This window comes from Phascolarctos cinereus, unplaced genomic scaffold (assembly GCF_003287225.1).
Source record: "Phascolarctos cinereus isolate Bilbo 61053 unplaced genomic scaffold, phaCin_HiC Scaffold_1;HRSCAF=81, whole genome shotgun sequence".
NCBI lineage: Eukaryota > Metazoa > Chordata > Mammalia > Diprotodontia > Phascolarctidae > Phascolarctos > Phascolarctos cinereus.
Window position 1 is genome coordinate 19999078 of NW_027555514.1, and position 26595 is coordinate 20025672.

The 26595-nt window shown below is 46.0% G+C and overlaps 1 protein-coding gene and 1 long non-coding RNA gene across 3 annotated transcripts; one reads left to right on the plus strand and one right to left on the minus strand.

Annotated features, from left to right (window-relative positions):
* Positions 1–15812: 15812 nt before the first annotated feature.
* On the minus strand, positions 15813–16848 carry LOC110213012 (uncharacterized). The gene is made up of 2 exons (XR_013485282.1): positions 16762–16848; positions 15813–16446 (listed from the first exon to the last, which is right to left on the minus strand). It is a non-coding gene; the product is annotated as an uncharacterized LOC110213012 (long non-coding RNA).
* PRR15 (proline rich 15) lies at positions 16773–23654 on the plus strand. Of its 2 annotated transcripts, none has more exons than XM_020993382.2 (2): positions 16773–17371; positions 20600–23654. In XM_020993382.2, the coding sequence occupies exon 2, from the start codon at positions 20703–20705 to the stop codon at positions 21096–21098; it is 396 nt and encodes a 131-aa protein (XP_020849041.1). In that variant the 5' UTR covers positions 16773–17371; positions 20600–20702; the 3' UTR covers positions 21099–23654. The 2 variants fall into 2 exon arrangements, with proteins under 2 accessions (XP_020849041.1, XP_020849040.1); XM_020993381.2 differs by lacking the exon at positions 16773–17371 and adding an exon at positions 17428–20359.
* The last annotated feature ends 2941 nt before the right edge of the window (positions 23655–26595 follow it).

The following is a 26595-nucleotide window of genomic DNA, read 5'->3' on the forward strand; positions in this document are numbered from 1 at the left end:
CTTGTGCCTGTTGAGTTGGTGAGTACAAAGCATGCCTATGCGACTCTTAAGGAAAGTGTTGGCCAAATGCTTTGGGTTCAGAAAGATGGCGGTTGTGGGCAGTCCTAAAGCTGTGAAAACAAACCAAACAGCTATTCATACACGGCCTGGGGTTCTCCTGGCTTGGAAGTTAGGTCTAAAATTCTAACACTTAACCCTGTCCTCACCCAGCCTTCATCCTCGAAACCCTGCACCCTGTAGATGGAGGGAATCACCCTCTTCTGTGTGGGACCCTCCCCTTCTCCACCCCCAAAGGAGGTCCTCAGGGAAGACAGGAAGTGTGTGTGTGTGTGTGTGTGTGTGTGTGTGTGTGTGTGTGTGTATGTATATAAGTATGTATCTTTGTGTATGTGTATATGTGTATGTATATATGTTGCTATGTTTTGAAGTCCAGGCTGACAAAGCCCCTCCTTTCCCTTCCTACAACATCTCCCTCCTTGAGTTTTGTGGCATAATTCAATTCAACAAGCATTTCTTCTGTACTTTCAGGTTTTCAGAGTGCTTTACAAACAACTCAGCTGATCCTCACAACAGCCCTGGGAGGTGCTATTTATTATCATTTTTACAGATGAGGAAACTGAGGCAGACAATGATTAAGCAACTTGCCTCGGGTCACATAGCTAGTGAGTAGCTGAGGCCAAATTTGAACTCAGGTCCACTGTGCATCTATTACGTGTAAGACATTGTGCTATGAAAATAAAGATGAACCAAAAAAATAAATAAATAAAGATGAGCAAATATTCTACTCGGGTGCTCCCCCATGTACCCAGATAAGTATATACAAAGTAATTTCAGGGGATGAAAAGCATTAACAAGTGGGGGGGGCACTGAGGTCAGACCTCAAATAGAAGATGACACCTGCCTTGGAGGCAGTTAAGGATTCTAAGGTGGAGGTGAGAAAGGAGAATATAGGGGGGGGAAACAACCTATGCAGAGGCATAGGAGATGGGAGATGGGAGATGGAATGTCTTGAACCAGGAACAGCAAAGTCATTTGGGTTGAAAGGTAGAGTGTGTTAAGAGGAGTCAAGTTAAGTCCAGTTAGTCTACCCAGAGGCTTTTCCCCTCCAGTTTCACTTCCTCTCAGGTTCTCAGCTATGTTCTTGACAATTCCTGTTGCTAGCTGAATGACCTTGGAACAAGCGAAGCATTACTGGATATTTACAAAGGTGAAGCCAACCTTTGATCACCCATTGTTCTCATCCATTATCATGAGATGGCTTATTTGTCTAAGATGCCGTTTAGGTCATGTCTGAACAAACTCAGATTGGGTATTTCTAATAGGGAAATTCACTCTTCAACATTTTTATCAATGACTTGGAGGAAGATTTAGCTGCTCCAATTTGCCCATTACACAGATCTCTGAGGGATCCCAATGCTGGGGTCTAACTGAGGCACAAAAGACTGTGACATTCTTGATCAAATCTCCAAGGCTGAAATTGAATAGAACCAATCCTAGCCCTCAGCTTCCTTCCAAAAACCAACCTTCTGATTCCAAGATGGTGGGAGCACCATCTGACAAGGGTCAGGGGCTGGGTGAGAAGGAGCAAAGTGAGGGTCCCACCATACTTGGATCTAGTCATGCCACATCTGGGGTTTTGTTTTTGTTTCTCCCCAGCCTCAGAGGAAACAACTAAGAGTAACTAGAGAGAGTTGGAGCAAGGTAGGGTTAGGCTCCATGTCAGGAAAATTGGTGTAATCATTCAAGCTATCTGAACATGGAATGGGCTTCGAGGAGTAATGGGCTCCTCCTCTCCAAAGGTCTTCAGACCAAGTCTGGATGACCCAACTCACTAGGGTTCTGGTCAAGGGAAGTCATGATCATGGAGCGATTGGACTCAAAGGCCTCTTCCAACATGCTGTAGGTTGCTTCCTAGCTGGCTTCTTGTCCCTTCACCCTACAACCATTCCTGACAGCCAGGGTCCAGCACAACCAGACCCTTCCAGGGATCTCTCTTTCATTCTCTCCTAACTTCAGAAGGAGCCTCAGCTGCTGCCCTTTACCTTTCCTAGGAAATTCAGACATGTTGGAGAAGCCATCCTGAATGAGGTCCTTCAAACATTCAGCTTGACCACACCTGATTCCTGAATCTTTAGCACAGACCACCCTACCAGCGTATGATCCACCTGTCTGCTACCACAGGCCAGTCACACCTCATTCCAATGTTTCGGGAACCATGGTCCCAAACCAATGCAACACAGTCAACAGATACAGCTCAGATTTCCTGACCACAGCCAGACAGCCAATAACCTTAACAGGACAATTATAAACATAGTAAGAAGATGACAGTCAAATGTCAGTTAGGGTAGAATTTTAGGATTTGGAACTAGATGGGACCTGGAGAGGACTAGCTCTCCCCTCTCCTCATAGAGGAAGAAATTGAGGTCCAAGAGGTAAAATGACTTGCCCAAAGTCACACAGACAGCAGGCAGCAGAGCTAAGAACTGTTTACAAAATAAAATGTCCTCAGTTGTCGCAACTTAGATCTAGAGGCTCAAGGGTTAGAATTGTTAGCTGGGCAAACAAAAAGAAAGCAATGGAAGAGAGAAGAATGAAAAAGAAAAGTTTTCTTGTGTTTGTTTTTTCATATCCCATAGATGATATCTTTCTCTTCCTCCATAATCCCATGTACAGCTCTGCTTGGAAAAGGGCATATCTCCCAGGTGATGGAGTTTTGGCTAGATACACAGTCAGCGTTTTGTCCTCATCATTGAAGAAGCCTGGTCAAGATAAATAGAATCTTTGTCTCTCCTCCCCCCTCAAAATATCAAAAATAAGTATTTTATTTATTATAATTGTGTCTACTTATAATTTCATTTATTTAATTATATATTTAGATTCATTTATTATAATTATATATTTGCCTATCCATTTCATTAAGTTAATTATGTATTAATTGCAATTATATATTTATTATAATGATTCATTTCATAAATAATTGTTGAGAGGCAGTGTTACACAATGGATAAGCAGTTGCCCTTATGGTTTTGAAATTCCCGAGTTCAAATCCTGCCCTGATACCTACTTAGTTGTAGGATCCTGGACATTTACCCTTCTGTGCTCTAACCACGTCTCTGAGACTTGAGGTTGCAAAGAAGGTGCCTACTTGCAGTGGTAGAATGAGTTGCCTCCCCTCACAGTTGTGGGTCAGTGAAATCACAAATTCCTATCCCCATGGAGATCCTACTGGGAAATAGGAAACCAATGATTCATTCAACAAGCATTTCTAAACACCCACTATGTGTAAGGCATATGAAGACAGAACAGAAACAATCCCTGCCTTTAGGGAGCTTAGTGGGGGTATATAAAACACACAGAGAGAAGGCAGTATGAGATATGTACAAAATAATAACAAAGTCATTCCAGCCAATGAAGGGTGGGGGGAGCACGGACCACAGAAATGCCTCAAGGATTCAGAGAAGTAAATAGGAAATGCTTAGAAAGTACTTTGGGGGAGAGCAGCCTAAAAACTAACAAAGGGGTGATCAGGAAAGTCTTCTTGTAGGAGGTGGCACCAGAGGTGAGAGAGTCCTAATGTAGGAGAGCTTTGCTAAGAGGAAAAGGTGGGAAGGAAGCCCATTACCCCTGACCTCAGAGAGCTTGCAATCTAATAGAGGGATGAAAAGTACACATTTAACTAAAATGCAATAAGTTCCATTAGAAAGATGCCAAATAAAGGGCTGTGGGGGAGGATGTTGAGAAGTGCCCTATACCCCTTCCCTAGCCAACCAGATGTCAGCAGAGAAGACTATCACCCACTAGAATGTAAGCTCCTTTGAGGGCAGGGACTGGCTATGTCTTTCTCTGTATCTCCAGTGCTTAGAACAGTACCTGACACACAGCAGGTGCTTTGCCGACTAAAGGTAACCTTAGTAGGAACAGAATTTCACCAAGCAGAGATGGGGGATGGGGAACTCAGAGAGAAGCCCACGAGCAAAATGTGGAAGCAGAAAAGCCTCCTATCAGCACCACCTCTGGTGTTTGCCCAGTTATGACTCATCCAGTAATCCTTTCTGCCCTAGGTGGGTCAGAGTGTTCTTGGGAGTGCCTTTCACTAGGATCTGGGGTATTATTTTTTAGCATTTATAGAGCCCTTTTTCATTTTGAAGGGTTTGATGACAGTACAATACCTTTGTTTGCTCCTGGCTGCCTCAAAGTAAATAAGGGAGCCTAACAGAGCTGTGTCCTGTTACTTTAGAAGGCTTTATCCACATTAAACCTTCAAATCCATGCCAGGTAATCATGGGACCCTCTTCGACTCAAGAGAAGACGTCTGTAAAAGTATAGACAAGAGGCAAAAACTTGCTCTTCCATAAACAACTTGCCTTTTGAAAGGTAATCTTCCCAAGCTGGAGGTATCAGAGATGGGCACCCTAGCTCCTCAACCCTCAGCCTTTTCCTGATTGAGGAATCAGTCCCTGCCTAAAGCCTTCTGGTCTCAGACTTCAGGAGCTAGGGGAAGGATTTCCAGAGGCCAATTTAAACTTGCTATCAGGAGAGATTCTCTAACACCTCAAACTACCCCAAAAGTGGTGTGAGACACCGAGGCACATGGTAGATGTTGGCCCTGACCCCATCCCCAGGTTTTTTAAGAAAAGGTGGAATGAGCATTTGCAAGGTAGGGCAATGATTCGAGTTCAGGTTAGGATGGCCTCTGAGGTCCCTCCCCCAGAGCAGACCCTGACAGATTTTAAGGGTTCCAAGAACTTGGAAAGGGAAAAAAAAATCCGTCTTTATTTTTATTAACCTCTAACAGAGTCTAAATGAAATTTATCACCTTTTATTTATAATTTTTGCTTCTGAGAAGTGGTCCATAGGTTGGTTTCCCTAGAGAAACCAGGGGCCAGGGCCCCCAAAAAGTGCAGAAAACCCTGCCTGTTGTCCATAAGGAGCTAAAAGGTCAATGCTGAGCTAAGGGTACAAGCTGTGGATTAAGGGGAGCACTTCTTGGCCCATTGCCCTCCCCCACCCCAATTCTCTCAAGCACAAGACCCAGGGCTGGTAGGCAGCAAAAGGCCAAGGAGAGAGAAGGTCCAAGATGCACCAGTAGATCAAAGGGAGGCCGAGACGCGAGTGTGGAGGGCTGGGTCAGAGGCAGGAGACCTGTGCTCAGCGCCTGCTCAGGAAGCGCACTTCTCTGGCCTTCTGGTTCCTCTTCCTTAAAATGAAGGGTGTCATGCGAGATGACCACTAAGGCCCCTTCCAGCTCTAAAGCTATAATCACGGGTCCCTGCCAAGGACGAGTCAGAGCTATTGCTAAATATCTGAGAGTCCATTTGCGCGGCAGCCACCTCACTGACTTACTTAGTACAATCCCAGGATCATAGGACCATGGAGCTGGAAAGGGCCTCAGAGGCTAGCTAGTGCAAGCCTGTCACTTTGCAATGAACAGACTGAGTCTCAGAGAGATCTTAGCATCACAGGCCTGGAGCTGGAAGAGGCCTCTGAGATGACGTAATCCAACCCCTACAGGCTGGGGTGGGGATCCTGAGGCTGAGAAGGTTCAATAACAAGGTCACTATAGGAGATAAGATCTGAACACAGTGACACGGAGGCCAAGTCAGGAAAGTCCCAGCAGTGAAAGGGCTCTCACAATAGGAAGTGGGTTTAGAGGCCAGCGATGGAAAAATGCTGGGTTCAGAGTCCAAAGACCTGATTTCAAATCCTGGCTCTGTTCATCATTGTCTGGGTGACCTGGGTTAGACCTTGCACATCTCTGAGCCTCAGTTTCCTCATCTGTAAAATTAGGAGGGTGGATTGTTGATCCCAAAGCCCCTTCTAATTCTTTGTCTACCATTCTATGATCTCACCCACAGCTCCACTCCTTGGGAGGCCTATGGAGGACAGTAGTAGCCGTAATAGTAGCAGTAGTAGTAGTAGTAGTAGTAGTAGTAATAGCAGTAGTAGCAGCAGCAGCAGTAGTAATAGTAGTATAGTAGTAGTAGTAGTAGTAGCAGTAGCAGTAGCAGCAGTAGCAGTAGTAGTAACACAAAAGCCTTTTAAGGTCTCCCCAGTACTTTACATATATTATTTCATTTGAGGTAAGTGCTATGATCACCCCCACTTCATTGAAGAAACTGTTAAGTGACTTTCTCAAGGTAACACAGCTGGTAAATGTCTAAGGCCATACTTAACCTTATCAGGTCCAGCCCTTGGAAGAGAAGTTGATGACAAATGGCTGCAAAGGGGACTGGATATTGTAGGTTGCATTTGTTCACTGTATCCCTGAGCCCTTCCTTAACTCGGTAACCCAGAGCTGCACACAGTATTCAGTTACAGTATTCATTTGGAAGTATTCCCGCCTCTGCTCAGGTCCATTGCCTCACCTCCCATCAGCTCCTTCCCAAGCAATGGTGGCAATTTTCTTGTGAAATACGAAAGGAGGCGTTTAGGACCAAGCTGGACCAATAAATCATAAAGTAAATAGGAACAATGCCTCTCAGGCCACAAGACCATAAACAAACATGATCTCATTCTTTCCCTTCTTGGACTGGTCTGATTCAGAAACACACAGCATGGAACAAGATTCAAAGGCTTAATGAAGCATGAATTTTTTTAAGGTTACTTGCTCCCTTAGTCTGTGCTCAGTCCACAGCCTAACCTCTCCTTCTGAGGATTTATCTTCAATCCACTGACCCTCTTTGGGGGTGCCCCAGGGTATAATGGAAAGTGGGCTTGCTCAATTGGAATCAGCAGTCTTGAATCCAAATCTGAAATCACTACTTCATGACTTGGAACAATCACTTAACCTTTCTGGACTCAGTTCCCTCATCTGTCAAATGAAGGGACTGAACCAAATGGTCTTTAAGATCCCTTCCTTTTCTAAGGAAACTGAGCCCATCCTTTGTTTTGGTCATTCAGCAAGTCTTTATTTAGCACCTACTATATGTCAGGCACTATGCTAAGCACTGCAGGTACGAAAAAAAGCAAAAATAGTCCTTGGCCTCAGAGTGTCTATATTCTAACCCTAGTTACCTAGAATCCAATTTTTATTCAAAACAGTAGAAGATAGCCCTGAAGGAGAACCATGGGAAGACTCCTATGAACTAATACAGTGAAGTGAGTATCACCAGGGGCAGCCAGGGGGACACAGTGGATAGAGTGCTGGGTCTGAAGTCAGAAGACTGATCTTCCTGAGTCCAAATCTGGCCTCAGACACTTACTAGTTGTGTGACCCTGGGCAAGTCACTTAACCCTGTTTGCCTCAGTTTCCTCATCGGTAAAACGAGCTAGAAAAGGAGATGGCAAACCACTCCAGGATCTTTGCCAAGAAAACCCCAAATCAGATCGTGGAGAGTTGGACATAACTGGAATGACTGAACAAGTAGGCCTCAGAGAAGCTCAAGGGATTTGCTCAGCATCACAGCATTAGTAAGTGGACCTGGGTCCTTTTGACTCCTTGTCCAGCACATTCCAGCCTCCCTGCCCCGCTGCCTCCAGGCTGATTCGAATACCACAAAGGTGAACAATTCTAAATGGCAGATGAGCTGTGATGAGTTATGGTGACCAAGCCTGGTCTAAGACAGGATTCCTACCTTGGTGTTTATGGATAGATTTCGGGGGGGGGGGATTCATGAATGCAGATGGAGAAAAAATAATTCATCTTTGTTCTTGCTAACTTCTAACAGCAATTTAGCACTTCTTTCAATTATATAAGAACACGATTTTTGAGAAGGAGGTCCATAGGTGTCAGCAGACTGCCAGAGAAGACCACGATACAAAAATGGTGGAGAACTCCTAGTCAAAGAGGACAGATAATGAAATACATTTCCTCTTCTCTGCAGAGAAGTGGAGGGTTACAGGTGCGTAATGGTGCATGCACTGTCAGATGTGGCTGCTACAGCAATTGGTTTGGTTATAAAGAAGGGTTCAGTAGTGTTGTTGTTATTGTTATTGTTCCACATTAGTCACAAAAATACTTCCTTTCAGTCTGAGTTGCCCAAAGTGGAAAACGTTGCTTCAAGAGGTAGGGGGTTCCTCTTCCCTGGCAGTCTCCAAACCAAGATTGGATAACCACTTATCGAGGATTTTTTCTCGAGGATTCCTTAGAGGATGAGTTAGACTAGACAGCCACTGGGTTACTTCTATGATTCTGTCATTCTGGTCTTTAAGTCAGAAGACACAGGGTTCCAGAGTCCTACCAACTACCAGCTGTGTGATCTTGTCCCAGTCACTTAACCCCTGTTTCCTCATCTGTAAAATGTGAAGGTCCCTCAAAAGAGGAAAGTAGTTGTGAGGAAGATGCTTTGTAAACCTTAAAGGGCCATACAATGCTGGGCCATTGTTATTATTATTGCTCTTTCCCAAAATAGGATACCACATGAGGCTGTGTACCTAACAACATGAGACCCCCTACCACCAGGAGGAAGCCAGCTGGGGAAGCAGGGCCCTAGGCATCTCCCAGGTGACAAAACCAGGTTTGCTCTGGCTGCCTTCCTGACCCTCTCAGCAGGTAGCCACCTCCTCTCTGCACATGCTGTGGTGTCATGGATTACAGACCACAAAGACAAAGCCCAGGCTTCAGGCACCTGGTGAACAAAGCAGAACTAACTCCTCTCTACCAAAGGATAATGGTGAGTCACAGGCTCCTCTTCCAGAGGGGCCATTCTCTGCAAACAATGAGCACAAACAGGCTTGGGAACTCGGTCTGAGGGGAATTTGATGTCTTTCATAGGTTTCCTTATCTTTGTTCACTGCCCAAGTTATGTGGGATGTGCATTCTCAGAGCTGATTTCCACCAGATGATCAGATGGCGCCTCCCCAGAAATGGCATATATGCAAAGACTCAATGGCTTTGTGTGGGCATCCATGTGGGCATGGACTACAAGCCATCCACGACTTCTCATCAACATGTTCTCCTACAGATTCTCCACAGAGGGATGCTTTGGGAGGAAGGGAATTCCCCTCACCTGAGATCTTCAATAAGAGAAACCATGACCATTTTGGAATGTATGTGGTTAAAGAATTTCTCAGTCAGCTACAGATCTGGTAGGGCAGTGTTTCTCCTGTCTGATAAAGCCTAGATCTTTTTTATATTTCATGGCAATTCCTCCAACACTTAGGTTTCCCATTTGTGATCCCATATTTTTACTCCATGGCTGGGCCTCCCATTTTTCTAATCACACATGTCTTTAATGATAACATTTGCTCTATTTTCTGTAAGTACACCATAACTGGAATGATAGAGCCAACTTTCACCCACCATGATTCTGTTCATTGACCTTCTGGTCACTTGCCCACTGATCCTTTGGAGAGTGAGGTGTTCTAAGATCTCATCATATCCATGCACGTATCTATATAATCTATAGGGAACTAGTCAGTCAACAAGAATTTATTAAGTACTTTTTATGTTGGGTGCTGAGGGAACAAGAAAAGCAACACCGGCCCCTGCCCTCAGGAGTTTCACAATCTAACATGGCAGGTGATGTGCACACAACTGTGCCCTTACAAGATGTAGACAGTGTAAATAGGAGGTCATCTCTTGGAGAAGGCTGTGGGCAGGGGTGAGGGGAAGGGCAAGTTCTACTGCAGAATGTGGGATTTGAGCAAAGTCATGAAGGAAGCCAGAGGGGTAGAGGGGAAAAGAACAACCATTCAAGGCTTGGAGGAGAGCCCAAAAAATTCCACGGTTGGGAGACGGTGTATCTTGTGTGAAGGACAGTTAGAAAAACAGTGTCACTGGATCATAGAGTGCCTGGGGGGAAGAAAAGGGTAGGAAGGGGGAGCTGGGATGAAGAGCTCTCATGCCAGAGATGATTACATATCTGATCCTGGAGGGAACAGGCAGCCACTGGAGTTTGCTGAGGAGGGAGTGAATGGTCAGACCTTTGAGTTAGGACAATCCCATTGGCAGCTGAGTAGAGGATGGGCTAGGCTGGGGAGATACCTGAGACACGGAGATAAGCTAGAAGACTAATGTAATAGGCCCAGTATGAGGTGATGAGAACCTAGAACAGAACCTGCAGAATGGGGAGAAAACTCCCTCTGCCTTTTCAGGTTCCTATTTTCTTTCTTTTTTTAATTAATTGATTAATTTTTAGTTTTTGACAATCACTTCCATAAGCTTTTGAGTTTTAAAGTTTTCTCCCCCTCCCTCCCCACCTTCCTCCCCAAGATGGCACACAATTTGATAGGCTGTACATATACCTTCCTATTAAACATATTTTCACATTAGTGATATTGGAAAGAAGAATTAGAACCAACAGGAGGAACCACAAGGAAGAGGAAACAACATAAAACAGAAGGAAAAAAAAGAGCAAATAGTCTGCTTCAATCTGCATTCAGACTCCATAGTTCTTTCTCTGGATGTGAATACCGTTTTCCATCATGAGACTTTTGGAATCGTCTTAGATCCTTGCATTGTTGAGAAGGGCTAAGTCTATCAAAGTTAGTCATCCCATAATGTGCCTGTTACTGTCTACAATGTTCTCCTGGTTCTGCTCATCAGTCAGTCCATACAAGTCTTTCCAGGTTTTTCTCAAGTCCACCTGCTCATCATTTCTTACAGCAAAAAATAGTATTCCATTACATTCATATACCACCACTTGCTCAGCCATTCCCCAGTGGATGGGCATCCCCTCAATTTCCAATTCTTGGCCACCACAGAAAGAGCTGCTATCAATATTTTTGTACATGTGGGTCCTTTCCCCATTTTTATGACAGGTCCCTACTTTTTCTGCAACTTACCGTATTAAAAAGTCTCCTTAAGCAATGAGAAGTTTAGTGATTTGCCCGGGGCCACATGATCAGAGTGTGTCAGGAGTTGGGCCTGAACACACATAAGATCATTGCTTTAAATCTGGAAGGAACCGAGAAACCATCTCATCTACACCCCCACCCCTTAATTTTATAAATGAGGAAACTGAAGCCCATAAAGGTTAAATGACTTGCCCAAGGCCACATAGATAAGAAGGATCACAGGCAGGATTTGAAGCCAGGTCCTTGACCCCAAAGACCAAGTTCTCTCTACTCTCCTACAAGGCCAGTCATCTCTTCCGTCCTCTATTTCACACTGTCTCTCATGAACAACTGGATTTTCAGTCTCTTTCACCCCTAGGACAATAGTTTTATAAGGTGCATAGTCTCTTGGTAATGTTTTGGGTTTATGTATTTAATGAGCAATTTGATTTACCTGTGATTAGGTTTCCTAATGTACACAAAAAATTCCCCTATGAAAAAAGCAGAGAGTGAGCACCGGTAAAGATGAGTTGGAGTCTGCCTCAAAAGCAGTTAGAACTATACACAGTTGGTGTTGTGTTGAAAACAAAGGTTTCTCTAGACTAGTGGCAGAATTGAGTGAGTGCATTTATCAGTGCATGAAGTTCCCAGTGGTGGGAGCTGGATGGACTGGACAGTCTCAGAACCAATGCCACTTTCCACTCCGGGTGTTTGGCCTTATGGGATGAGGTCAGTACCTGCCACCAGTTCCTCCATCCTCAAGTCTTAAAATTTCCTGGTTAAACTGCTGGAGCCAGAGCATTCCCTACTAGATGTAAGAGAACCCGCTTGAGCTGAAGGAAGCCACACTGGACAAGACAGCATCTTGCCAGTTACATGGAGCACTGACTTCTCACTCTCAATCTTTGGTTGTGGAGATGCTAGGTATCATTGCACCTCCATCTACTTCTGCTTTTATACAGCTCTTCTTCCCCATTCTAGAGAATGACCAATTTGCAGGTACCATTAAAATAAAAGGAGAACATGACCCAGTGACCCTCTGCGAATCCGACTGCATTATGCTAAACAGATTAAGTGTCCAGTGCGCAGTCCAAAGGCTTGAGGAAGACATTTCTAGATGGACCCACCCCTGCGAGAAGCTGTAAAAATGCCTATGACTGAACTCTGGTGTGAAAAAAAAAACTTTTTACTAACCCTCTGGGTTATTGCAAACATTTTTCTGTTCACATGAAATATCTATCTAGAGTTGATAAAGAAAATTGGAAGGGAAATGACTTTCTTCTTAGTTTACATATAAATCATAATTGAATTGTTACTTTTTATCAGAGCCTACTAAATTTAATTTTGTTAAAGATTATCCCAATGGAAGAATTTTAACAAAAGACAAACATCCCAGTGTTTAGCACAGTGCTTGGCACATAGGAATAAATAAATGCTTGCTGTTGTCTGACCTTCACTGTCTCAGACAAGATATATTGTTTTGCTGCATAGCAGAGCATTTTGTGAGGGAATACCACAAGCATTTACTATAGAAGGACACCCCAAGTTCCCCTAGACATCTTCAGTTATTGGAGTCAGAATCCTAGAAATCCCAGAATCCCAACATCTTCAAGTTGGAAGGGGAACTCCAAGACCGTTCAGCCCCATCACCAACTTGGCTAGGAATGCCCTCCCAGTATTCTGGGAAAGCAGTCATTCAGTCTTTGTTTGAAGTCGTCCAGTGAGGGGGGAGCCCACCGCCTCCTAAGGCGGACCACTGCACCTTGGATGGCTCTGGATTTAAGGGAGTTTACTTTGAAGCAAGTCTAAATTAGCCACTTCAGTCCTATTCTCTAAGGTCAAGACGAAAATGTCTAATTCCTCACCATTGGGATCCCCTTCGAGCTCTGGAAGCCAGCTACCATGCCCACCTCCTCATCTTCTCTTTTCTAGATTTAACATCCCCACTTCCTTCAGTCCATTTCAACATGCCCCTTCACAGCTCTGGGCACTCTTCTCTGAACTCTCCAGCTTGTCAAATCCTTCCTCAAAAGATAGAAATGCTTCCTAAAACTAAACCAAACATTCCCGATGTGTATATAGGAACACAGAGTTAGGACTGGAAGAGACCCCAAGGCCCCTCTAGTCCAACCGTCTCATGTTACGTATGAGGAAACTGTGGTCCAAAGAGACTTGGCCAAGGTCTCTTAGGGAGGAGGCTGGACTACAGCAGAGCAGAGCAAAATCATCCCTTCCCTAATCCCTTTTTAAATACAACCCAGTATTAAATGTGTTTTTCCAGCTATCATGTCCCATTGCTGACTCATAAATGCATTTCAAAAGTTGGAGGTGGGGTAAGGAGGGGAGAGGAAGGTTGCTGATGGGAAATAAAGGGAAAATATCTGAAGAGTTCATGTCCAGGTTAGGAAGGGTAGACAGAGAGATCATCAACTGACCTAAAGCTTAGAACTGCTTCATGAAGGGGGTAAAAATGGGAGAAGGCAGGGAAAGAGCCTGGAGCAGGTCTTCCAGGACCAGGACACTGCTGCGGAGATTCTCAGGGGTGGAATTAGGACAATGCTTGAAGGGGACCTTGACTAGGTGTGGCTAAAGTGAAAAGACAGCCTGGGGTAGAGTCAAACACAGAGATTAACAGATACTCCGGGATACTGAAGTAATTTGATTTTAAAGACAGACTTAGGTCAAACACCCTACAAGAATTATTTCCTTCCTCTTTTCTTTGAGGACAGAACCATGCTGACACCTATTAAAGTTTTCATCTATCACCACTTCCCCTTGTGCTCCGTAATTCACAAAAAGCAGTATGGCAAGAGTTGTATTTCTCTTATTTGTCTCCAGTGCAACAGAGTTAGGCAATGCTATGGTAGGTCCCCTCTGTAGAGTTACTGACACAGAGAGGAGAATCCTGTTTGAACAAATGCATTTGCAATGCTCTGCCTGACGGAAGCAGGTCACGTCCAAAATCTAGAAAATGGTTCATAAACCTAAAGCTGTCGCTGACCTGCACCAAAGGAAGTGAGAAAAAGGATTTCCCCTAGGAAGCAAATGTGTGATGAGAAAAAGAGGGGAATCCTTCATGTTGTAAGGACAAGAAGATAGATAGACAACACCAGCACCTACATGATGGTAATAGACCTAGGAGAAGCTAATCAGGCAGTCAATAAACATTTCGTAAGTGCCTACTATGTGCCAGGCACTGTGCTAAGTACCCAGGATACAAAAAGAGGCAAAAGAAAGTCTCTGTTCTAAAGGAGCTTACAATCTAATGGTGGAGACAGCCCGTAAACAATTATGTGTGAACAAGCTATGTATGGGGTAAATAGGAAATAAGAGAAAGAAGGCACTAGAACTGAGGGGTTGGGAAAGGCTTAATGTAGAAGATGGGATTTTTATTGGGATTTAAAGGAAGTCAGGGAAGCCAGAAGGCAGAGATGAGAAGGGAGACTGTTCCAGGCATGGGGGGCTGCCACAGAGAATACCCAGAGCTGAGAGATGGAGGGTCTTGTTTGAGGAAGAGCAAGGAGGCCAGAGTCACTGGGGGGACTGGAAAGGTAGGAGGGGGCTAGGTTATAATGGACTTTGAATACCAAACCGAGCATCTTGTATTTGATTTCAGAGGCGATAGGGAGTCATTGGAGTTTACTGAGTAAGGGGTGACATGATCAGACCTGTACTTTAGGAAAATCCCTTTGGTGGCTCAGTGGAGGAAGGGTAGATTGGAGAAGTGAGAGACTTAAGGCAGGCAGACCCACCACTATTTCAATATTTCAATTGTCCAGGTATGAGGTGATGAGGTAGTGTCAGAGGAGAGAAGAGGGCATAAGAGAGACGTGTTTCAAAGGTGAAATCAATAGACTTTGGGAACAGATCGACTACGGGGAGTGAGAGACAGTGAGGAAGGTTGTGAGCCTAAGGGTCTGGGAGGTTCACATTGCCCTTGACAGCAATAGGAAAGTTTGGAGGGGCAGGGAAGGGTTTAGGGAGAAAGATAATGAGTTCTGTGTTGGACTCTGAGTTTAAGGTGAGTTAAGGCAGTTGGAGATGTGGGACTGGAGGTCACCGGAGAGGCTGGGGAAGAATAGACATTGTCACAAGGAGAAGATAGTTATCCCCCATAACAATGTATCCACAAATTCAGAGATCCATTGACAGACAGAGGCAGAACTCTTCCAGCCTGTAAGATACGATCCTCTACGCACATACATAAGCGGCAGCATGGTATAGCAGAGTCAGGAAGACCTGGGTTCAAATGCTGCCTTTGACATTTACTAGCCTGTGTGCCTATTGGCAAGTTAGTGAATTACTTTACCTTTCAGCCTGTTTCTTTATCGGTCAAACGAGGATAAAAACATCCACAGTACCTGTCGGTCAGGGTTTGTGTGAGGTCCTAATGAGATCATGTAAATAAATGGTTTTTTTACCCTTGAAGTGTCACATCAAGTCAGTTATGATGCTTTTGTTAGGGAGAAGTTGACGTGCATTGGTAGAGAATGTTCCCACCTGCTGGTCCCTGTCTGGCCATTCAGGCTGGGGGGTTAAAATGCAATAAGGTCCTCAGGACCATAGAATGTAATAAAAACATGCGATTTTAAATTTGAAGGGGGATACAAAACTAATCCCCTCCCTCTCTACAGTCACCATGACAAATGGACACATCATTCGCTGGGTACAACAGGGGTTCTGCTAAAAGTTCTGACCCAAAGTCTCCCTAGGCTGGGCATTTTTATGCTTTTAGCTACAAGAAAGCAAAAGCTTTCACTCCCCTTAAAAGATCAGCCCAGCCTATATAGCCGGGCCCATAGGTGGGCCTCCTTGAAAGACTGGGACGGCTAGTAAGTAGGGGCAAAAAGCAAAGGAGGATTTGGAAGAGGCTTTTGGCCTGCTCTTGCCTCCATCAGCCCTTGGCCTCTAAATCCACAGCCGTATGAAACGTTACTATGTATATCTCCCTGTACCTGCAGATCTAAACCTTCCAAGAGGCACATTTCTCTCCTACTCCTAATTTGGGGAGGACATTTCATTATCCTAACTGCTGGGTTGCTGAATTTATTAAGTCTCCCACTGGTAACATTTCAGATAAATCTGGAAGCCCAAAACCCTTTGCCCCAAAGAACACTTTATTTGAGACTCCTGAACTCTGGAGAAGCAAAGGGCTCTAGAGAGCTGGCAGGCAAGAATCGCAGTGGCCCAATGGTAACAGCGGATGTCACTTATTGGCCAAATAACGATAGCTAACATAATCTATTACCAAAAGGAAGACTACGAGGCAGCAAGGACCACGCTCCAGGCATCGTGGCTGGAAAGTGAGGGAGATCTGGGTTCATGGACTGCCTCTGATACAGACTGGGTAATCCCAGCCCGGTCATTTACCCACTTAGTGCCTCAGGAAACTCTATAGCTCTACTTTGCCGAGCAGAGGGACAAAAGGAAGAGGAAATTTTCTTCAGCAGCCCCTGTTTATCTGGATGAAATAAAAAATCTCGCCGCCGGCCCCCCCCCCCCCAATATTAAGGGCTGACACCTTCATTGGCCTTTAAAAGTTGCAAAGCACTCTTCGGACAGACACCATCTCAGAGGAACCTCAAGTCAGTCCTGCGAGGGAGGTAGTACAGGTACTTTATCTCCTCGTTTTAAAAATGAAGACGAGATTCAAGATGTTAAGGAATTTGTCCAGGGTCACACAGCTACCATGCCTTGGTACTCCTGGCTCCAGGTCCCTGGCTCCACACACTAGGAGAAAAGAAGTTTTGCAAAAATGAGGCTGGTGAGAGTGAACTGACGTCCTGCTCCTCTCTCCTCTGTCTCTCTCTGCCTCCGAATCTCGGGCACCCCGAGCACTTGCTCACCCACCCCCTTCCTTCCCCTTACCCCCTCCCATCAGCTACTCATCAGCTCCCCCACCCACCAGGTGTGCCTGTCACCTAGCCCGCCTCCTCCCGGACACTCGGCGCCCGCAGCTCCAATCAAACCCCCTTGGATGACGCCACGTCGTCGGTACTTCGGCCCAATCCGGGCGGCCAGAAAGCGGCAGCGCCAAGTTCTCACCTTCACCTGGAGTCCTGAACTCCCAGAACGTCCACAGCCGCCTCTGCAGTCGCCCCCGAGCCAGGCCCCTTGACACTCCAGGCCCCGGGAGGGAGGCGGAGGACAGACAATGCCTGAAGCCGGGGGAGCGGGGGACCCCGCCCTCCCCTCAAGGCCAAGGGAGCAGCCCGCCTCCTCCTCCTCCTGGCGGGGTTAGCGGCTCGCGCGCGCCAAGCTCCCTGGGGCCAAGGTCATACAGGAGCCTCGGAGGGACCCCAAGGGGAGGTAGCGCACCAGCCAGCTGAGCTGTAGATACTTAAGCTAGCGGGAAAACAGTCTGCATCTGCCCCACCCATCCATCTCCCTCCCTTCGGGGGAGCTGGCGGCCGGTGACACCCACTGCAAGGGGATGGGATCCCGAAACCCTGCGCCTTCTACGGAGCATCCCCTGGCGCCAGGACACCTGCCGGAGAGAGGTTACTGCCCCCTACCTTCTTCTGCCCTAGTGGAGTAAGCGCTGGGAAGCCACCCGCCCTCCTCAGCTATCCCCAGCTCCGCCTCCGGACGAAAGCCCAGCAGAGCGCCCATTTCTTCTCCGCTCTGCTCTCCCCTGAAGAGGAAGCCAGAGTAGGTGAGAAGCAGCCGAAGGTGGGGGATTAGGGTGGGGGCCGGGAAGGGAGCGAGAGGGCTTTTACTCTGCAGTCCCAGGCTGTCTGGCTGCTCCACCGCCTTTTCAAACAGCCCCTTAGTTGTCAGAAGACTTTTGCTCGCAGGCCTGGCCTTACACGCCCCCAAGATAAGTGTGTGAAGAGCAGCCACTTCCCGGACCGGCAGCTGAGGCCTTTCTGCCAGTTTTCGGAGAACAGAAGATGGAAGAACCTGGCCTTGTGGTCTCCGGTCGTGGCTTGGCTTTGAAGTGGGAGAGAACCTGCCTTCTGGCAATTTTAGCTGCAGGTGGCCCTCCCAGGGACTGGCAGTGTAACAGGTGCCGGCCAGCTGGAGAAGAACGCCCCAGCCAGTAGTACGATGTCTCTCATCCAGCCAGCCTGAGAAAAACCCAAACCTGTCCTAGACTTAAAAAAGGATTTGTTTCCTCAAGCAAAGTTTCATTCTCTAGCAGCTAGTCCTTTAAATACAAAACTCCCAACAGTCCTCCAAAGTCCGCAAAAGTAGCCTGTGACTTTTGTCCTCATGTTCCTAGATTTGGAGAATTTGTGACTTGCCCCAGTGTTCCAGCTAAAAAGTTGATAGACCTATCTGGGCTGGAAACTATTTCAGGGCAGGGCTCTTTCGGGTACATGCCAGGGGCTTCTGATATTGTAGAGAAACCACTACTTCTGGTATCTGAGGACTAGAGTTGGAATATTATCCTTTATACCTAGTATCTGTAATTCTGTGAGTAACTCATAGGGAACCTCTCTGGTTCCCTCATCAATGAAATGAGGGGTTTGGACTGGATAGCCTCTGACGTCCCTTTTGACTCTAAAAGGTATCCTATAAAAAAAGAAATTTTTGAAAAAAATCACTGTCACTGCCCCACTTGGAGCACCAAAGATCCAAAGAAATCAGCTGTGTAAAGCCCTCATAATAACAGGTCGCATTTCTATAGTGAGTGCTTCCTTATAAGCATCATTCCCTGAGATTGAGGTAAAACACTCACCAGGGGAGAGCAGATTCAGAGGGCAAGTGACTTATCTTCAGTCAGAAAGGGCTGCACACAGGGAGGATGGGTCAGAAGTCAGTTATAACTGAGTTCCAAGCCCCCTGCTCTTTCTGCTACAACTGGAGGCTGCCTTAGTAGAATGTTAAAACTCCGAGTAATCACTGTTTACCTCCAGAGTTAGATGGGGGCTCTCTTGCTTTCATTCCTAAATGAGGCATTTATGTACCTTAAGATCAAGACTGAATTGAAACAAGCCTAGTCATAGGTTCAAAGTTCTTTAATTGGGTACTCTCTCTCTCCTTTTCAACATCTTTCATTCAAGACTACTCACAAGTCTAAAGTCTGAGAATTGTGATGCATTTTTTTAAACACATGGTACCCAATTTAAACTTTTTTTAAGGCAATTGGGGTTAAGTGACTTGCCCAGGGTCACACAGCTAGTAAGTGTCAAGTGTTTGGTCTCAGGTCGAATTTGAACTCAGGTCCTCCTGACTTCAGGGCCAGTGCTGTATCTACTGTGCCACCTAGCTGCCCCCACCACCCAATTTAAGATTGTGCAGCTGTATGCTGGAGTGTTTCTACTGGGGAGAAACACTCTCATTTTACTGATCATAGATATAGAACTACAGGGGCCTTAGAAACTCTGTTCCCAAGAGTTCTTAGTCTTTGTATGTGTCTGTGTATCATGGTGCCCTTTGACAGTTCAGCTGAAGTCTATGGGTGCTTTCTCAGAGTAATGTTTTTAAATGCATGAAATAAAATAAGGTAGTAAAAGAAACCTAACTATATTGAAAAAATAATTATACCAATATTATTTTACAACGAGTTTACCTATCCCAGTTTAGCCCCTTATCTTGTCCAACCCCCTGAGGCTGCAGGGATCCAGGGATTTGCCCAAGGCCTGATGCTGACCAAGCAGTAATCTCCTGGAAGAAAGCCTCTGACTCTGCCCCCAACCCCAGCCCTGTTTGCTACTAATGTGACTTTGGCCAAGTCCCTCAATCCACCTGAGCCACTAGGATTAGATGAGCTCTAAGGGCCATTCCAGACCCTAAGTGGGAGAGCTTCCATTCACAACCAAGTCAGTGCACAGATGCTCCATCCAGGGGCCCTTCCCATTCTACCACTATCTCCTCTGTGGGGACAGAGATAAGTGACTGAGCCCAACTCACAAGAACTCCCGACAGACCTGGGCTATAATATAGTGTCTCAGGGTCTACCCCACTCTCGGCTGCTCAGCTACACTCTGAAGCCCCCTTATGCCAACTGTGAGAGAATGTGTCAGGTTAAGGGGGGGAGGGGGGAGAAGGAGAGGCCTTCTCCCAGAGCCAAGTACTCTGGGTACAAAGGCCTTTTTAGACAGGGCAGAAAAGTTCCTAGTCTCTTAAAAACTAGAGCCTAGTGCCCTCATTTTTTTACTTGGGTATAAATTGCAGTCTCCTATTATCTATGGGCCAGAAAACTAAAATCAGCAATGTTTGAAAGTCCTGCCCCGCCCCCTCCAATTTGTCATCCTTCACCGGACCAGGGAGCCTGGGCCAAGCTTGGTTAAGCACCTGTTTCTCATGGAAAGGCCTCCAGGGCCGGAGCCTTCATCTCACCAGGGGTAGTGCAAAGTCTGCCCATGCTGAGTGGACAGACCTGTCTGGTTTCTCCCCCACCCCCACTCCCTTGAACTCCCAGGGACCTTGTTAATCCAAGTGACGGGAAGCTTTCCTCCAGTTCTTCGGAACCCTGACACCCCCCTCCCCCACCCCGAATTCCCCTTTCGGTAAATCAAATGTTTAACCCGCCCTTTGGAGGCTGATCTCCTGGGAGGCAGTCTCCACCTGGTGGTGCGGTCACACCTCTGCGAGCCCAGAGGCCCCCAGGGACAGTTTGTTTGTGAGCCAAGGGGAGAGCAGGCGACCCTAGGCTTACGGGGGAGAGGGGGAGCTCATCTGATCCTGTTTCCAGGTACGAGGGGTTGGGGGGGAGGATGAATTTGGCTTCAGGTTCTTTCGCGGAACTCATATCCCGTGGACTGCCTGCACCCCTCATTCCCCGCCCTCACCGTCTCCCGGAGATTAGGCGCACGGGTGTAGAGCAGAATGGAGCCCAGATTGGGATGGGGGGGGAGCCGCGGAGGGGGTGTGTCAGGGAGGGGCGGGGGCAAGAAGGAAGAGTCATGGAGCCTGGCTACCTCTCCCTCCACAGGGCAACGCCCCCGGCTCTAGCTGGAGGGGCAGGAGTGGTCGAGAGGAGAAATAAGTAGGCACCTGGCCTTGGCCGCCCCGGACCCAGAAGCGGGGCAGCGGCTATGGCTTACAGCGGCGGCTCCGGCGGCGGCAGCAGCAGCAGTTCTGGTTCCTGGTGGAAATCATTCGCCAATAGCAGCTGGAAGAAAGGCAAGGACAGTAGTGGGGGCGGGAGCGCAGGGGCGCAGCCTCCATCCCCTGCAGGCCCGCAGCCCGGCTCCACGGAGCCCTCTCCGCCCAGCCCGGACTGCCAGCACCCCGGCCTCCCGGGCACCGCCGACCCCAGGCTCGATCGCTTGGGCGAGGAGAAATCAGGCGGCAGTCGCCGCAACCTGAAGATTTCCCGCTCGGGCAGGTTCAAAGAGAAGAGGAAGGTGCGGGCCACCCTGCTCCCGGACGGGACCAAGCCCCAGGAGGACTCGGAATTTCCCTGCGCCCCTCACGATGACAGGCAGTAGCCCAGGCGCCCCAGCGCTGCCCTCCAGATTGCAGATCTTGGGGGAGCCCGGAGGTGCAGCGGGACGGACCTCCACCGGCTCTGCTCCCCCTCCCCCAATCTGAACTTAATATCCATATTATGCCCTGGGAGCTTTCATTACTGTGTCGATGGAAGAGACAGTAGAGTTCTCAGTATTTCAGGACTCAATGAGGCATCGACTTTTAAGAGTAACCACCTGCTATTTGGCGTTTATTTAATATAATTATTTTTCAGAAAACTCATGGGTTCCTTCCTTCGCCACCACTCTCTTTTTTATTTTGAGGGGAAGAAGAGTGCATTCTCAAATTTAGCTCCACCAAAGAGGAGTTTCCATTGTGATTCAGAACCTTCTCTCTACAAAGTGCCAGGACAGTATTTCCTGTATGGGAAAGGCACTTTAAAAGTGTCAGTAGCGGCGGTGGTACCAGTGTGCTTAGAACCACGCCTACCGAGAAGGTTTTTAAGCAGTGCGGGGAGTGGAAAGCGCCGAATCTGGAGTCAGATCTTGGCTTTGCATCTAGGTTCTTCCATTTGTGTGACCTTGAGCAAGTCAAGAGCCTGTAGGCCTCTCCTCCTCCTCCTCCTCCTCCTCCTCCTCCTCCTCCTCCTCCTCCTCCGTAAAGAGAACGGGTCAGACCAGATGACCCCTGAGCTCTTCTGCCAGCTCCAAATCTGTGATTTTGGCAGTCTGGATTTCTTTCCATCCTGCAATACCAAATGGGAATGCCTCTTTTTAGTGTGGACCATTAAAAGTGGCTTGCAGTGTCAGACTTTAAGGTGACTCCTGTTTCTGTCTTTCCCCCCCCATCTCGAAACCCATCCAACTTAAAACAGGAAAGTCTTGGGAACAGAGAGTTAATCATTTGCCGGATATATTGCAGCTATAAGGCTCTAACTAGGAGAACCCTTTCCAGAGACAGCAGGGGCAACAGCTGTAAATGTGGAATGATTTGCAAATCAAATTCTGGAGAATGGAGAAAGGGAGAACTAAGCCATGATCCCCAAACTCACCTTTTATTTGGTAGCATTTTTCTGGGAATATTGTATTTCCCATTGCTAGTAACCTAGCCTTTTTGTCCCCCATAAGTAGGCAACCTTTGAAAGACTGACAATGATGCAGAGAGAGAAATTATTTCCAACAGATGGACAGTACCTTTTACATTTGGGCAAAGGAGAATTTTTGCTCTGCTTCTTTGCTTCAGATGATTTCTGTATGCTGAAGCATGCTTTTGTCTAGTTTGAGAAGCAACAGGTGAAGCTTTGCAACAAAAATGCATCTGTTTGCTTTGACCATGTACTTCAAGAAAGAGTAAGTGAATCCCCCCTGCTTTCAGGGAATGACAATAGAGTTATTGTAACAGGAAGAGGCTGAGGGAACCTTTCTTTCCCCAGCCCACTGCATTTATAAATAGGGAGAAACTCAGATGAAATACTAACTTTGGTGACAAGGCTTCCATTATTTATAAGCCAGGAGCTGGATGAAATCTCTGGATTTGGTGGGAGGAGGGAACTGAGGGGGGTGTGTGTGTGTGTGTGTGTGTGTATACATATATGTGTGTATGTGTGTGTATATATGTGTCTATTTTTAAAATTAAATTAGGTCATTGGGGAAGTCAGACATGGAAGCTGTCATCTGAGTTGAAGCAGAGAATAAATAAAAAATATCAAGTTGATAAGGAAGGAACTGAGATGAATCTCCCAAAATGTTGTTCATGTGAGAAAATAGCCAGAATAGACATGAGAAATTCAAAAAGATGATGTTTTATATGTGAATACCCACAGACCAACTACCTCTCAAAAGGAAATTCTAGTTGACCTCAGTGATGGTGAGCAGTTACATGCATTGAAATACAGTATTGAGTCCGTAAAGTTATTATTTTTTAAAGATGTTGCTTTTTTTTAGGCATCAGTTTTCATTCTGAGAATTAGGGTTTTTTGGAGAAGGGGGTCTTTGGATATATTTTTAAAAATTTAACAAAAAGAAGACAAAAGAAAAGATGGGGCTGATTGTTGTGAGAGAAAAAGAGGAGGTCTGCCAGGTCAATCGGAGTGGTTTTAATTGGTGATAAAGTTGAGATTGTCTGGGGAGAGGTCTAGAGAGCCAGCATCATGTACTTTAAAACTTCAACCCAAAGTGTCAGTAGAAAATTAAAATGATGATAGCAACTATTTTCAGAAGAAATATTTAATGATCTGAAATACCACCTGTAAGGGCTGTTTAGGAAAACAGTATTCTCTCACAGTATTACTAATGTGGAAATATGTTTACATGATTGCACATATATGGCCTGTATCAAATTTTAGGGAGGGGAGGAGAGAGAATTTGGAGCTCAATTTTTTTTTTTGCAAATGAATGTTAAAAATTGTCATTACATGTAATTGGAAAAAATAAAATACTGTAAGAAGGGAGGGGAATGAAAGGAAAATAGTAAATTAAAAATGTGCTCATTAAAAAAAACCAAAGCAAAAACTATATAACTTAGGAGAAGTGAAATGAAAAGTGTTTCATATGTTAATATTGGGGCTTTATGGTATCATGGAAGGAATGTGTCTGAAACTGGCTCTGTGCCCATGGACAAATCACTTAGCCTCTCTGAGCCCTCAATTTCCTTATCTATAAAATGAGAGATGCTATTAATACTTATAGCATGGACCTTATATCTATGGATCAAATGATAGGATATGTAATGTATTTTGAAAACCTTAAAATGTGTTTTGAAGGTTATCATTCTTTTCTTTTCAAATGCCCCAAATCTATCTGTGATCTTCATTTGAGAGTTTCCACTGACCATGCACATCCATTCCTGCTTCTCCATCGAGACTTTCATCCATATCCTTTCCAAAGTTCAGCACTGGGGATTCACCCAACATGCTGGAGGCTTGTATCATTTTCTCTTGGCTTCTCCAGAGAATAGGACTGACTGCTCACCTGTGCACCTGTCCCCTCTCAGCCGTGACCTGGGAACAGCCCGTCTGCTTCTGCCATCATTTACTCTAAATATCACTAAATGATCATCAGGAATGTTCCTGAACTTACGACAATTTTCCCCAAGTTTCCTTCAAATGAAGCAATTCCACTGGGTTCCCATCAGCTCAATGTTTTCCTTGTGTTCAAGTCTGTGAACTGCTAAGTAACATAGTAGGAAAGGGACAGAGCCTGTGGTTTCAGTAGCGTAGAGAACTTCCAGGTGAGGCAACTTCCCCCACCAATGCTGGTCATCATCTTCTCTTTATGCTCTTAGAGAGCTGACTAGAGCTCTAAGAGGGAAATGACTTGCCCAGGGTCACACAGCCCATATGTGTCATGAACCCAAGAGTTGCTACTTAAAGGTCAACTCCATCTACTCTACCATGATGATGCCGCCTTTCTCCCTTTTAATTGGAAAGAGTTTAAAACCTTGCTAATGACACTCACAGATGCCTCGGGTTAGGAGAATGACTTGCCCAGGTCACTCTCCAGGGCCGTAAATGGCAGAACAGTTGCCAATCTGCATTAATGGAGGGAGGTTCCTCCTCTAGGAGCCATTGACACTAATAAAATCACAGACAGCCAGAGAGAGAGGGACAGAGGTAGTTACTAGCAATCCTGGTCTCCTTTTGTTTATAACATAATTTACAGCTGTATAACTTAATATAGTTAGAGGAATGTGTTTCTATACCTCATAGAAGTTTGCCTTACTTTGACACAGCCCTGTGAAAAAAGCTCAAAAAGAATGATGGAAAATCAGGGAAAGAAACTGTCCTCAACTGGCAGGACTTTAATTAGGTAAGTGCCAAAAAGAAGAAAAAGTGGGCAGTTGGGATTTTTCAGCCCTCTTCAGATATGGAACAGCATGCATTCAATTTTTGAAGCAATGAGATGGATGGTCCAAAACAGCTTCACACAGAACATAAATTAGATTTAACATAAACTAGAAATCAATAGGAACTAATCCTGTAATGCTACGAAGGACAATGATGAGGAATCTGTTTGTCCTGTGCACATTCACCTCCTACTTCCCCACCCACCAGTCCTCTGCCCTCTGGAGGCCCCTTACAAAATGGGGGCCATGGGGGCTGCTCACCTTACAAGTCACCTTGCTATTTCTCAAAGCCTCCTTGCTGTCGCTGTTGATCTGATTCTGACTCTCCTTGTAGTTGCATGTGTACTTGGGTGATTTTACTCACCTATGATGTCATTGCTGATGTCTAGATGCCTCTGTTTCTGTTTCAAACCAGTCAACAGCATTTATTGAGCACCTGCTATGTGCTGGGTGCTGGGCTAAGAGCTGGCAATATAAAGAAAGGCTGTCTAGGAGTTCACAGTCTAATGAGGAAGACAGGTATAGACTGGATCGAATCTCAGAGGAAGGAAGACTGGGAAGGGCTTCTAGCAAAAAGTGGGACTTTAGCAAGGACTTGAGGGAAGCCAGGAGGTGGAGATGAGGAGGGAGTGCATTCCAAGCATGGAGCTCAGTCAGTGGAAAAGCCCAGAATGTGAGCACAGCAAGAGGCTAGTGCACTGGATCACAGGGAGCATGGGAAATGGAAGGTAGAAGAATATTGGAAAAGTCAGAAGGGACCAGGTCGTGGGGGGCTTGGAAAGACCAACACAGGGTTTCATCTTTGGCCCTTGGGGCAGTTAGGAACCACTAGAATTAATTGAATGGGGTGGTGGTGGGGTGACCTGGTCAGACCTGTTTTTTAGGAAGACCACTTTGACAGTTGAGTGGGGAAGGACTCACAGGAAGCAGAACCACCAGCAGGTGATTGTATTAGTCCAAAGTGTGATGACCTACCCCCAAGGTTGGCAGCAATAACAGAGAAGAGAAGACTGGAGGAGATCTCCCATTGGAGAGTCGTTATGAAGGAAGAATCAATAAAACTTGGTATCAAATGAGATACAGTGATTAGAGAGAGTGGGGAGTGGAGGATGACATCTAGGTTGTGAGCCTGGGTGAGTAGGTGGATGGTGGTACCCTCAACAATAATTGAGTTAGAAAGAAGGAAGGATTTAGGGGGAAAGATAACGAGTTCAGTTTGGGGCATATTGAGTTTAAGATGGCTATAGGACACTCAGTTTGAAATGTCCAAGTTGGAAATGTGATACTGTGGGTCAAAAGACTGTCCTTGTTGTTTGTCGTTTCTTCTCAAAGAGGACCATGATGTCAGGGAGATGATGCCATGACAGAGTCAGGTGGTAGATTAAGGCTGGATAAGTAGATCTAAGAATCATCATTATAGAGGGTAAAATCAAATCTATGGGAGCTGATGAGATCACCAAGTGATAGAGGGAGAAGCAAAGAGGGGCCAGGACAGAGCCTTGGGAGACACTCGAATTTCTCAAGGCTACCCAGGATGAAGACCCAGCAAAGGAGATGGAGGAGGGTCAGAGTTGGAGTTAGCAGAACCAGGATAGATAGAAAACCTCAAGGGGAGAGAATGTCAAGAAGAGGGTGATGAACAATGCCAAACCTGCAGAGATCGTGAAGTAGGAA